This window comes from Paramacrobiotus metropolitanus, unplaced genomic scaffold, assembly GCF_019649055.1.
Source record: "Paramacrobiotus metropolitanus isolate TYO unplaced genomic scaffold, Prichtersi_v1.0 Parri_scaffold0000034, whole genome shotgun sequence".
Classification (NCBI taxonomy): Eukaryota; Metazoa; Tardigrada; class Eutardigrada; order Parachela; family Macrobiotidae; genus Paramacrobiotus; species Paramacrobiotus metropolitanus.
The window spans coordinates 477,837-491,221 of NW_026570254.1; the positions used below are offsets into that span (position 1 = coordinate 477,837).

At 41.7% G+C, this 13,385-nt stretch overlaps 3 protein-coding genes across 4 annotated transcripts; 2 read left to right on the forward strand and 1 right to left on the reverse strand.

The window, feature by feature from the left end:
• Positions 1-437: 437 nt before the first annotated feature.
• LOC129589404 (uncharacterized) lies at positions 438-4,364 on the forward strand. The gene is made up of 8 exons (XM_055484161.1): positions 438-650; positions 854-930; positions 1,151-1,319; positions 1,440-1,525; positions 1,795-3,021; positions 3,115-3,389; positions 3,496-3,785; positions 3,932-4,364. The coding sequence occupies exons 1-7, from the start codon at positions 567-569 to the stop codon at positions 3,753-3,755; spliced, it is 2,178 nt and encodes a 725-aa protein (XP_055340136.1). The 5' UTR covers positions 438-566; the 3' UTR covers positions 3,756-3,785; positions 3,932-4,364.
• A 13-nt stretch (positions 4,365-4,377) lies between these two features.
• LOC129589405 (ras-related protein ORAB-1) lies at positions 4,378-6,645 on the reverse strand. The gene is made up of 7 exons (XM_055484162.1): positions 6,453-6,645; positions 5,930-6,002; positions 5,800-5,847; positions 5,535-5,582; positions 5,350-5,445; positions 5,153-5,284; positions 4,378-4,993 (listed from the first exon to the last, which is right to left on the reverse strand). The coding sequence occupies exons 1-7, from the start codon at positions 6,473-6,475 to the stop codon at positions 4,793-4,795; spliced, it is 621 nt and encodes a 206-aa protein (XP_055340137.1). The 5' UTR covers positions 6,476-6,645; the 3' UTR covers positions 4,378-4,792.
• Positions 6,646-7,310: 665 nt separating this feature from the next.
• LOC129589403 (inactive rhomboid protein 1-like) lies at positions 7,311-12,454 on the forward strand. Of its 2 annotated transcripts, none has more exons than XM_055484159.1 (12): positions 7,311-8,234; positions 8,325-8,506; positions 9,034-9,290; positions 9,352-9,812; positions 9,882-9,993; positions 10,106-10,180; positions 10,267-10,390; positions 10,478-10,515; positions 10,576-10,785; positions 10,850-11,064; positions 11,350-11,503; positions 11,650-12,454. In XM_055484159.1, the coding sequence occupies exons 1-12, from the start codon at positions 8,080-8,082 to the stop codon at positions 12,124-12,126; spliced, it is 2,460 nt and encodes an 819-aa protein (XP_055340134.1). In that variant the 5' UTR covers positions 7,311-8,079; the 3' UTR covers positions 12,127-12,454. The 2 variants fall into 2 exon arrangements, with proteins under 2 accessions (XP_055340134.1, XP_055340135.1); XM_055484160.1 differs by having other exon boundaries at positions 7,315-8,234; positions 8,337-8,506.
• Positions 12,455-13,385: the final 931 nt, after the last annotated feature.

The window sequence follows — 13,385 nt, forward strand, 5'->3', positions numbered from 1 at the left end:
TACTTTGCAACGAATAGAAGCGGGAAAAAGTTTTCAGGTATGTTTCCTGCGCCAAACTTCTGCGGTGTACGAGTACAAAAAAATTACGGATTGCACGGTATACAATTTATCGGTGCTGTTACTTCTATCAGTTTATTTCTGTTGCTTCTATCAGAAAGAGTGAAATTTGGTGATTTGTGTGACCGTACCATTGAAAGTAAGTAATTCAAGTGTACACAACATTCCACATTGCAGCTGTTTTTTGATCGAAAAGGAAAAGATGTGAAAATGAAAGAATAATGTGCCGGAAATTTAGTCGCAAGTTCACAACATTTATACTGCGGAATATGTTTTGTACTCGTACAGTACTTACTTTTGAGAAGTCATATGCTAGGCAACCCTCACGTTATTGCAACGTGACATTAAAATTGCTGCTCATAATTACAGATTCTAAATTATTGAATACTGTACAGTAGTTTGGATTATTAAAACCTTGACGTAAGAAGTTTCACTTTCTTTTCGTTCTTGCTGCAATTTTACCAGTAAAGCCTCCCAATTCGTCGAGTTTCCACTTTGACCTTAGAAATATGCAATGCTCGCTTCGAAAGGGAAAACAGTCACTAATTCCAACCTACGATTTGTTGTTAAACTTGAACTGCGTGATTTCTCTTGTACGTACTATACGTTCATCGTGCATTCATTTACAGCGAATACAGCAGTTAACGTTTTAAACAGATTTGTTAATATTTTTTGTGCAGAATTTATTGCAATGCTCCACAACAGTATTATACATATAATAATAATAATGTCTATACAACGGGTGCGAAGGGTGCCAACTGTGATAACCTTTCGTCTCTGCCCATTTGCATCGTAGGATGCCATTCACACGGTTTTCCGGAAATGGGGAAATGTTAAGACTGTCCATCGTCCATTCGATGACCGCACTTACGTGTAAGTTGTCAGATGCACAACATTCAACCCTGCAAAATTAAGGCAAATTTGCGCAAGCGTACTGCATTATGTGCATTGGCTTTTGCCGGATAATGTTTAGTATTGTACATACAAACATACAAAGTGCTAATTAAGCTTTAAATTACTCAACCTAATTGTTGTACCGTGTCGATATAATAATCAAGGTCTTAAAACTGACTAAGCTCATCTTTTACCGCAGTTTCGTGCGTTATGAAAAGAAATCAGAAATGACTGCAGCGGTAAAGGACTTTCGCGAAAGTGACCTCAGCAATTTCGTACCTGAATGGGCCGACGCAACCGTCGAAGAATTTTGCTCCAATTCGCATTTTGAGCATATTGTCAGGGAAATCCCAAGTGAGATTTGCGATGTATGATAACATTTCGCCTATATTTAGCAAAAATTGCTGATTCGCTATTTATGACTGTAACTCCAGTCTTCCCTGGCCATTTGTTGTTAAGTACAGCACTTAATATTTTTTTCTGTATAGAAAGACTGGTGGGACTGCTTTCGCAACTACACAGCCGTCCGTGCGGTGGCGCACCTTCCGGAAGTGCGGGCAGGATTGTGCGATCTGTATGCAAACTGTCCTGTGTCCAGTGACCTATGTAGATGTCGACAAACTCTTAACATTCAAGTCCTTGCAGTAGTCAAAACTACCATACTCTCTTTCAATTTTGTCGTTATATATAAACGTAAAACAGAAAGGTAATGACAACGTATAATGCTACTTATATACTTGTAATATCGTGTAAAATATACTAGAGCACACGCTCTACAGCATTTTACAACAAACAAGTATTGTATGCAGTTTGCTGTTTGCTGGCACGATTTCACTTTTGCAGGTTCATTGCTTTGGAAAATCAAACTGCCGAGAACACGTTCACGGCACTGCTGACCACGACGCTCAAGTACGGTAGCAATCTGCTGGATATTCTCCATGGCACATTCATACCGCCGGCATCGCTGCGCGCTCGTTCCAAAATTCCATCAGCGCCGAAAACCAGCAAGCCGGACACCGGCTATTTATCGCGGCTGCGAAAGCTGCGGGATTATCGTTTTGAAGAGGAGACCAATGCGGAAGTGTTCGATAATTATGTTGCGCCGTGTACGCAGCCGCTGGCCGGAATTAAATTCCGATCGCCTCCCCGCGAAGGCTTTCCGCCCAACGTGCGCATGCAGGGTATCATCAATCTCAACTTCACCTCGGTCTCCCGCGAATCAGTGTTGGGCACATCCTCCAACACATCACCGATACGCAGCGGTGATTTTGATAAACAAGCCGTTGCACAGGTAAGTAGCAGCGACGATCATGACGCGGCAGTTAACCAAAAGACTGCTGAGAACAATCCACCGAAAGAGCGAAAGGATCCCAGTGATATTTGGTTTACGTGTGGCGACAGTACTGTCGTGCAGGAGTTTGAAAAGGCTGCTCAAGAACTCCCAATACCTAATGACAATAGCAAAATTGAGCCAGTTGGTGCAGTCAGTGACCAACAAGACATAAAACAAGACCATGCAGGAAAATCGGCCAATAATTTGTATCAGGATTCCACAAAACCGGCTCAGTGCTTGCGTTTGTACAAGGATACAGGGTATCGAAAATGGCATCGCGGTGTAACGAAAATACAGTCGCTAATCAAAAAAGGAAACTATACTCCCATGGCATGGTTTGGGAACCTTTTTCTGATTAATGGAAACACTAATCTGCCATTATATAAATTTAACTTCATGAAGAAATATCAGGAGATAATTTTGAAAAATTACGGAATCTACCAAGATATGGCGGACTGTATGCGGCGAAGCGGGTTTTCTTTTTTGAACCAAAAGAACTGCACCAATATCAGCCGGAATAGCATCCACAGTATCCGGCTACGGGAAAATACCCAGCAGAGCGACAAACGCAGTTCTTTAGGAAAGATCACTTGCAAGGTTTTCGAAAACAGCAGCAGTATACCTAACCATATGTGGTATCGGTTAATGCGGCTGAAAATTGGCAATATGGCCAGTTACTATATTCGAAAGCACTCGCAGAAAGATCTTTCAAAGGAAAATAAAGAAAATGAGATCTGGTAAGGATGCGGAGAAATGATTGTTTACCACGTACCACAAGCTATACAAAATTCAAAATTCGTGCACAAACACTAATTTATGCTTAACCGTAGCGTCCAGGAAGGCCGAAGCCATGGCGCCATCCAAAAGTATTCCGAGGTCACGAGGCCACTAGCGGCGAGCAGCTTATTAGGAGTGTCCGCGCCAGCCGACCGCAACCCTTTGAAAGTTTGTTACAACAAAGCCAAACGAAGCAAAAAGCTGCACTGTATTAGCTTTTTGGCTAAAACTGAATTGGGATCCGGCTCCCAACAAGAAAGAGTGGATGACCTTTTAAATGAAAGGGAACAAGCATATGAGGACCGGCTAATTGCCCAATGGCAAAATGGTACTGTAACGGTTCTCCCGACCTTGACTAGGGATATATACTGAAAGAATGATACCTTACACTTTTTGATGTTCACGGTTATTAACAACCCGGTTCCCTTTTGTAGCATACAGTTACTATAAAATACTGGAAGCTACTGTAGAAATGACCGAAATCCCTATTAACAAACACGCCGCAGTGAAGTCCTGTGAATTTGACCTCCAAAAATCTTCGCGACCACGATCAGCACAAAGACATCCAGCCGTGAATCTTGCAAGCATATTGCAAAGAAAAGTATTTGAAGACATCAGAAGCCAGTGGCAGAAAAACGCCAATGGTGTACATGTCCGTTCGCAGAAACATTGTAGAAGAAGTACGGTCACATGAAACAATGGTTTTCCACCCCAGTCACATGTGGTAAGCCAAAGTAAAACATGCTTGTTTTTAAGTTTTTAATTTGCTTTCCATTACGGTAAGCAGTATTTTTCCCAGAAACAATCTAAAATTCGTACTCTAGATGTTATGCTTTTGTCATACGATGGTTACCGTCGTCATGTGTACAGATGTGCAATGTCTGTTGGATGCGCGGTGTTCATGGCATTCCCTCCAAGTACGTGGTCAGCGAAATCCAGGCAGAAGGAAAAGACAAAAAAATAACAAAATGAAAAAAGGAGCAAAAAAAATAAAAAGAAAGAACAAAGAGCAGGAAGGAACAGGTCATCGTCTTATCTACTGATGACAAGATAAATTTCCCAGCTGGGCTGGACTGTTTTTTATATTACTCTTATAAGTTTCAGTAAGTACGTTTTTCTTGGATTATCATCATAATTCATTCCGCTTTATCGTAGTAAATTGTGATTGTGAGCAAATTGAAAAGTTAAGATGGCAGAATCTAAAATGATAATCTCCACGTTTCCTACGGGTACTTATGCAGATAATAACAGTACTTCACTCTCTCCAGTGTGCTGCACGAAAGAACATAAATATTGCGCAGTCTTCCACACATAAGTTCTCAGAGACAATTTAATGCTTGACAAGACTAGCACATGAATCTAACACTTTGTAGAAAACAGTAAATAGTAATAAATAAAATCGTGATACTCTAGAACGCCACACAAGCCAACACGAAAGAGTGAATCAGAATGTAACATCGAATCAAACTGGAGACATACCAGAACAGAACACGTTAAGAGGCAAAATATGGTACCGTTCTCTTGGGCTCATGAATTAATTCTCTATGTCTACGCACGAAAACATCCCGCAGCAAAAGAAAACATTACTTCGTCAAAATTAGGCATAACATTCGAGTTAAAAACTGCTTTTATCAGAACAGTGCGCTCATTGCGGAGCACAAAAGGAAACGATAAAATAATATCTCTCGCCATGATAACGTCGTGATAGCACTTCCCCTCCGCCTATTGGACTCAGCAGCATCCGCCGCCAGACTGCTTGACCGGAGTGCTGCCGGCTGTTATCCTTGGCGTATCCTTGCTTGTGGAGCCCATCTGCTGAGGACCAACCCGAGCCTTGATTTCAGCCGCCATGGTCATAAAAGCCTGCTCAACATTCGTGGAACTCTTGGCACTCGTTTCCAAAAACGGAATGCCCAAAGAATCCGCGTACTCCTGTTTGGACCGAATTATGTTATAACTCAAATCATTTACTGTACCAGAATTCTGGCTACTTCCATTTTGACACATAACGCACAACGTAATCTCAGGGGAACAGTTGAAACCCAAAAGCCTAACAAAGTCTAGCTCCATTCTGATATGTATGTAACACACCTTGGCTGTCTGGTATTCCACAACTCGTTTAGGTGTAAGATCGCATTTGTTCCCCACCAAGAGTTTATTCACATTCTCGGAAGCATAACGATCAATTTCTTGAAGCCATTGCTTAACGTTGTGGAAAGTATCCTGTGAGAAATTACCCAATGAAACCAGCTCGCAGGTTATGGTTAATAAATAGGTGGGTAAAATACCTGGTCAGTAATGTCATACACCACAATGATACCATGAGCACCACGATAGTATGAAGAAGTGATCGTGCGAAAACGTTCCTGTCCAGCTGTGTCCCACTACGAAAAAATACAGAAAACTTAATATTCACGAAGGATCAAATGGTAAAAGTATAACGGCGGTTTCGCTTCGGACACTTTTAACTCACGATCTGTAATTTTATGGTCTTTCCGTCAAGTTCAATGGTCCGAATTTTCTGCAATTAAAAACATCATCAAATAAATAAAAACATCATTAATTAGGGCAAATTTGGAGGTAAAAAAAAAGCAAATTCACAACAAAAGATTAATTACTATTATTATTTATTACTATTATGATCATGTGATAGGTGATTCAATTTAAGATTTCTCCAGATCGGGTAAATACTTCCAATATTTCGCGAAAATAATCACGGTTAGAACTCAGCCACTTACGAAGTCCACGCCAATCGTACTTATGTAGCTTTCCGTGTAAGTATCATCCTGAAAGTACAGCGATATAGGAAACAAAGCTTTTCCAGCTTCGCGTAACGAATATGCAGTTAGATTCCGCCAATATTTTTACCGCAAAACGTAAAAGAAGGCAAGATTTTCCGACGCCAGAGTCTCCGATGAGCAGTAACTTGAACAAATAATCACTGAAAGAAATCGAAGCCAGTAAGAGAAATAGGGGAAAAACTTGGCACGCAGTCACACATTCAATACCTAAAAAACCTGGGCTGCGTTCACAAAGGGCTGTATCTTTTCATTAAAAACAATTGAAAACCTGTAAGTACGCAGAGCGACTAGGAACATGCCCATGCTGCGTCATTCTTCCACCAATGAACAATAAAATTCCGTTTGTCACAAACAACCTTCACGAAGACCGGAGAAGTTATGTATTTTACTTTTAAAGCTCGCAATTACTAAACCGCGATTCACCTATTTCCCAGAACCTCGAACATTAATCATGAATATACTAAGAGTGTGAGCAGAAACTTAAAACTTTCATAAAAGCTATAAATGAGAAAAAGTACCACTCAGAGCTCACACTCATCGCTGGTCTGGACATCCAGCATTTCTACTTCAAGCAATCTGGCGCCACTTACTATTCGGGATTCATGTTGGCCATATCCAAGAGCCAGCCGAAAGAACGAAGAAATGCCGACCTTTTCAATACAGTTAGCTGGGAATATTCGTAGGTCTTTCAAAGCAGAGAAGGAAAAGTGGAAAACTTCGCATCAGGATACCAATAAACAGAGTGAAGCACCTCGTGTCGTGGAAATCGTCGATGGGGCAGATGCGGATTAACAAACACGTAATCACACACAACAGCGTCGTCGTAGTGCATCTACTCTGCCAGTATAAGGTTTGTACTGCGATTTCGCCGGAGCTCCAGGTTTGAAATTCTTACTTATCAAGCCATTTTAAATGCACTCTTTACTAATGATTTCCCGGTTCGGTGGGCGTAATTTCCGGTTCCAGTGAGATCCGTAAAAACGTCCACACGTAAGAATTTTTTTATTCTCAATACTAAACTAAACTTTTTATTTTTTATTTTTTACTAAACAGTCACGAAAATCAAAATTTTTCTGCCTGCTATCTAAACTTTGCTTAGATTAGCTAAGTAATCAGTATTCAGTAATATGTAAGAACTAAGTAGGTTATTAAATCAGTTCTTCCATTTTTCACAAATAACAAGTCGTATATAAAAAAACAAGGCAAGACACGGTAAGCAGTTCAATACTTGTGCCTTGAGACAGACGATGTCAAGATGACGTTACTGTTAAGTCACCAATCGTCAGAATTAGTGCAGTTTATTTATACATAATTTTATGAATGAAATATATGCCACGTTACAATATAGAGCGCACCATCGCGGGAGTGTGGCGGCCAGACAAAGCTTCCGATGTGTTGCCTGTGCCGTACCTACAGTTACAGTACTATCACAAAAATACCTAATGTTGAGGACACGTAGAGCTTTAATTTTTCGGCAGTTACTTTTGTTGAAAGGCCGGAAACTGACTATCATTAATATTTAATCATGGATTAGTAGTTTAATAATATAGATATATTATCTGCTTTTTTTGACGGATCGTACTTACCAGGCATTAGACGTAGTAGCCCGTTGTCTGCTGAGTCATCGCATGGAGGTTCGCTTGAAAGTGAGTCAGTCCATTTAAGACCGGAGTCATTTGTTTTGTAGATTGCGATGTTGACTTTACCACAAATGCAAATATGATTTATGAAGGGCCGCATACCGTAAGTTGTCGACCAGATTTTGTGATCGAGCAATTCAGTGCAACGTGCCAGTGTATGGATTTTCTATTCTATAATCTATACTCATTATTAAAGCTCAGGTACAATGTGATCTATCAGAATTCCGTGGAAAAGCTTCGTGATTTACCGTACATTCCTTTTCAGCTTTGCACATGATTACTTAATAATACAATAATTTATATGCCCGTAACTGTTTCTGAGGTTTATGAGAGACTGGTGTGATATTAGCATTTCGATCTTATCGTTGTGTTACATTTGTGATAAGTGCTTTATAATCTGCTCGGAGACTGTTTGTGTTGTTTGTTTTGGCCGGGCGTTTAATATTTTATTGGAATTTGCTGGCCATATTTGGGGGTGATTTTACATACTCACCGTGCAGTCCTGCTGTCCACTGTTTGGAACTTTGGTTGAACGATTCTGTACCGATTTGCCCCAACTGATGGTAAACTGTTAACCATGGATCCCGACATGGATAACAATGGTGATGTCCACCCCAATTTATCCCCGATGCCCACCGCATCCGCATCGGGCGGTTCTTCGCGAAGCGTGAATGAGCCAAAAACGAAGCGATCATCATTTCAGAATTTGACTCGCATGACATCACTGCGCAGGTACAATGGCTCGCCTAACACTGCTTATCTAACCTTAATGCATGCGCTTTCTGCTACGTGATAATTCGGGGAATTATATACATTGCACAGCGTCCGCCTTAGATCGTTAAGCTCCGGTGTAAAGCGATCCCAGGGCGCCGTTGCCCAGTTTCTGGGAGTTCAGCATATTCCCGAAGAACAGCAGGATGAGCGCAAAGCGATGTGGGAAGTCAGACGGGCTCAGTTGGGCCGTCGACTGGGAGCGAAGCCCAAATCACCGGTTCGCTTGGCGGGTGAGAATAACATCAGCCGTAATCGACGTAATGACTGCACGTAGAATACACAGTGTGTGTTTTATTCCGATAAATGGATTAATGCTGATGCAATCGCAGCCCTTGACTTTAAAATGGGGCTAATGAAAACATCTTTTTCCATTTCTTAGTCAAAGTGGATGAATGTGTTTCGCCTTTCGGTGTTAAACTGTTATTATTCCTGATAACACATACAAAATCAAAATATTCATCCTTTTTTGATTCAGTTTCTTCGCAAGGTGATCTTTTTAACTTTACTAGTTTATTAAATAGTTTGTTGTATCTGTACGTGCATAGTTGTATAAATGTCTTATTGTACGTTTTGTGATTTGACTGATTTCTGTGTGCACAAACTTCTTCTACAACTTTACTGGCAGTCGGTATATCTTAAATTTTCCGCAACTTGAAAATAAAAACGTTTTCTTTGATACAAGTTAGCAGACTAATAGCAGTGTTTTGTTTCATTGGGCACTGAGTTGGCTGTTTGTCAATTCTCGTGGTTTCTGTAGTGCAGGGACCGGACAATATCGATGGCCAGGTCGGTCCAACCATAACGAGTGATGATGAACGGATCCGCAACGCTTTGCGAGCTTTCCGGAAACCATCAGCCGTGGAAATGGCTTGGAAGAGAATAAGTCGAAAAGCGAGAGAACGACCGGAAGTGGAGGGAATGGGACCTTCCTCCATGGTCACTACTCCGATGCCTTCCACGGGCCGGCCGACCTTTGGAACGATGGCTAGCTTTCCTGGTCAGCGTATCGATGAAGTATCTTAATGTTCTCTTCTGCATCGAAATTATTAATGTTTCTCATTTGTTCCGTATTCAGATTCCAGAACTACGGGAGCTGGAGCCGGCCGATGTCACAATAAGACATGAAAAGTTTTTCGATCAGGCCACCGGACCTGTGGAAGAACTGTCTGGTGAATTTCGCTTTACACCATTTGCTGTGCACGCTGCTCCTTCTCCCCCTAAAGAAGAACCTGCCCATGCTCCCCCGACCGAAGCTACGACATTGTTGAAAGGGAAGGCCTTAGCCCGGGCAAGAGATTTGCGAGTGGCTATCAGTGCACCACAACCTCCTCTGGCGCCCATTGCCAAGCCGGAAACAGCGGAAATCACAGATGGAACTACGGATACAGCCAAAAAAATGCTCGGAGTGCCCGCGCCGGGCCGAGAGAAATCGAGATTTTTTGGGATGAGCATTTTGTTACGATGCTGTATGAGGCCTTTCCGAAAGGATCTTGATAAAGCCACACAAGAGCAGTTATACGAACTGCTTGATCACAGGTGAGACAGAACCTTGTATAACATCTATCGAACCTTGTTTACAGAAACAGCGATGCCCTTTCTTTGCAGGCCATACTTTACTTACTGGGTAACGGTAGCGCAGATTTTGATCCTTGTCGTGTCAGTTGCCGTGTACGGCTTTGCACCGGTTGGATTCGACTCCAAGCAGCATTCATCACTGGTAATAAGAAATTTTTGTGTGTTTATACTGTAGTTTATTGAGCATACAGTCTCGTTTCTGTCCTTCTTTAAGTCTGGGGTTTGTCGTGGAATACAATTTCATCTTTCGGTAGATATTGGAAACTAGCCTTGCACTTGAAACGGTTGACTACTACGAACCGGAGAATTTTTGGCTGGGTCCACGTGCGGTATGTTGTACGACCTCGTAGTACTGTCAGATCTCTGTTTATTCCGCCGCCCTCTATGAATCTTGAAAATTATTGGAATTCTGCAGGCTCACTTAATACACCTGGGCGCTAAATATGCACCTTGTATGCGCCCTGATGACGAGATTAACAAAAAAATTGCATTTCATCGCGAACAAGAGAACCAAACTGCATGCTGTATTAGCAATGACAGTAAGTACTGTAATAATTATCATGTTATGTAGAAGTGATTTTCGGCTAGTCACTGCGGCATCATGTGAATGAGTGTTTATTTTGCAGAATCTGGATGTGTACAGAGTACAAAAAATAAGTGTTCGGTAAATGCCTTTACTTTTTGTTAAAAATGGACGTATATTCTAACGTTGGTTTGCTAACAGAGCACGATGGCAACATTTGCCAAATGGCCGGACACTGATTCCAGTGGTCGCGTATCCGGTTCCGTATGCGGATTAGATCCACGATACTGCGCTGATCCACCGTCGACGGGTAGTCAAAAATGGCCGGATGATATTACAAAGTGGCCGATATGCAAGAAACAGATTGACAACACGAGTAAGATTGCCTGGCCCCAGCACATGCAGTGCGAGGTAAGCGGAGATAATTTTTGAAACGCAAGCTGTGCTCACCATTCCCAAGATTGACATTTCGTAGGTGGTGGGTCACCCCTGTTGTATCGACACTCAAGGTGGTTGCCGTATCACAACGCGTGAATATTGTGATTTTGTGCAAGGCTACTTTCACGAGACCGCTCTCTTATGTTCACAAGTGTCTTGCTTAGACAAAATATGTGGTATGCTACCGTTTTTTGACCCAGAAGTGCCGGATCAGTTTTACCGGTTGTGGACTGCCATATTCCTGCATGCTGGGTAAGTTATCAAGTTACAAGTTAAAACTGTTCGGATTTTTGTTTTGAAATTATCAGATCACTAAAAATAATGCCTTTGTACATATTGATATTCATAGTCTGATAATTTAAAATTCGTTTTTATGGTAGGTTGATTAAGGCTAGCACCATTTGCACGAAAAAGAACACAGCCGTACTTTGCGATTGCTTTATTGGGCTAGTTCTTTCGATCAGATGGCATGGCCAGTTAAATTTTAATCGTGGATCATTGACTTATTATGCTAATATTCCACCGATCTGGTTGTAGGTTTGTGCATTTGGCCATAACAATTCTGTTCCAGTATTATATTATGCGAGATACGGAAAAACTGACGGGATGCATCAGGATGGCCATAATTTACATCATGAGCGGAGTGGCTGGCAATCTGGCCAGTGCAATATTTACTCCCTACGTTGCAGAAGTAAGTTTTTGGCCCTGATAATGGAATACTTTGGAAGTATGCATGACGTAAAGTTACTAAAATTTCCTGATTAAATTCCTTGTTTGTTTCCCTGATGAAGCAGTATATTTGCGAATTACAGTCATACTTGCTTGGTTTGTTTGTAGGTCGGTCCATCTGGTTCCCAGTTCGGCGTGTTCGCTTGTGTTATTGTTGAGATAATCTATTCATGGAAACTGGTGGATAAGCCATGGGTGCCTTTATTGAAAATGTTGTTAATTGCCTTGTTTTTGTTCATAATTGGTCTCTTCCCGTGGACGGATAATTATTCGCACATCTTCGGATTTATTTTTGGTTTTTTGTTGTCCTTGGCGCTGCTGCCATACATTGCCTTCAGCGAACGAGAACGGAAGATAAAAGTGTGGATCATAGTAATTTCAGTTCTCGTTGCCACTGGATTATTTGCAGTGCTCATTGTGTTGTTCTATATCCACCCCATTTATAACTGTGAAGTGTGCTCATATTTTAACTGCATTCCATGGACCAGCACGTTTTGTGACTATCAGAAGATTATTATCAAGGATAAGGAGGACAGGTTTAATACGAGGGAAAACCTGATAAAGTTGGTGACGGCTTCGCCATAGGCTGGCATATTCTGCCCCTATTGTTTCCCCTTTTATGTGTGCATTTTCGTATCTTCTGGTTGGTTTTTAGCTTTGGGCAGCTGACTATGTTTGTTGTTGATTGTTTACGACATACCAAAGCGAGTGCAGCTAGGCTGGCCACAGGCCGCTGTTAATTTAATAAGGAGCGTCTTTATGTTTTTATTTGTAAGGTATGATTTTTTTAGCATGCTGTTTTACCGTTCCTGATGAGAATAGGACGTCTTTCACTGTTACTGGGTTGGTTTTACGATTATCTTATTTCTTTTTATATTGATATGATATGATTCAATTAAAAACCCGAGGTCGATGCGTTGCATTGCTGCTTCTGCTTTTAATGATTCGATTTGTATTTTTGGCACCTTCCTCGAGCGTTTGCAACTTGCTCTTTCCCATCATTACGTTAGGAGTGACCAAGGTTGTGTCAGCAATATTCAGATTTAATTGTTGCTACTAATATCGGAGGTTTCGTGTCAACTGTCTAGGATACTCGTATGAAAACAATTCATGTGCCAAAATTAATAATTGTACAAATAGCGATAATGCGGAGAGATCCCAAGAACATCAGGTTCACAAGACAAATACTTCTATGCTCTCTTGTTCGGGAACGCACTCGTGTTGACCGGCTGCATCTGGACATGCCGGTCGGAAGAATTGTTTCGATGGTCCGGTCTGGTCGCAGGCGATTGCTATCCCGGTCAGAGTATCCATACAAGTTATGGTTATGTATGTCGACGGCCACTGATTTACCTCGTTAACGTTCCCATGGTACAAGTGTGGTGACATTCGGCCTTTGTGATCTTTTACCGTTTTACGGATAGGCCTATATGGTTCTCCATTCTACTAACTGGCTGCCTTCAGTCCGTGGTTGTATTCTCCGCTGCCACTGTCAGGTCTTGAAAGTCTTCTGGTGGCTTTGGCAGCGGAGTCCATGCAGGCCGACCCGGTTCGTCGATCACCTCTCCTCAAATGCACGCATGAGAAGTTCCAACTGGTGGGAGACGAGACGTAGCTATATAAAAGAAAGGTGTTAAAGTACAGTACGTGTCCAGCAGGTTACCGCGGCGAACAGCAGACAACGTGCAGTATGCTTTTCACATTCTGGAACTGATACCGCCTTTAAATTGACCTTCCCGCGAGTCTTCTTGTCAACTTATTTTTAGGTCGATTTCTCCTTCGGGACTGTCACGAATGTGGTAACTGTGGTTTGTTTAATTATTGTAGCTTGTGCAAAGTGCAGT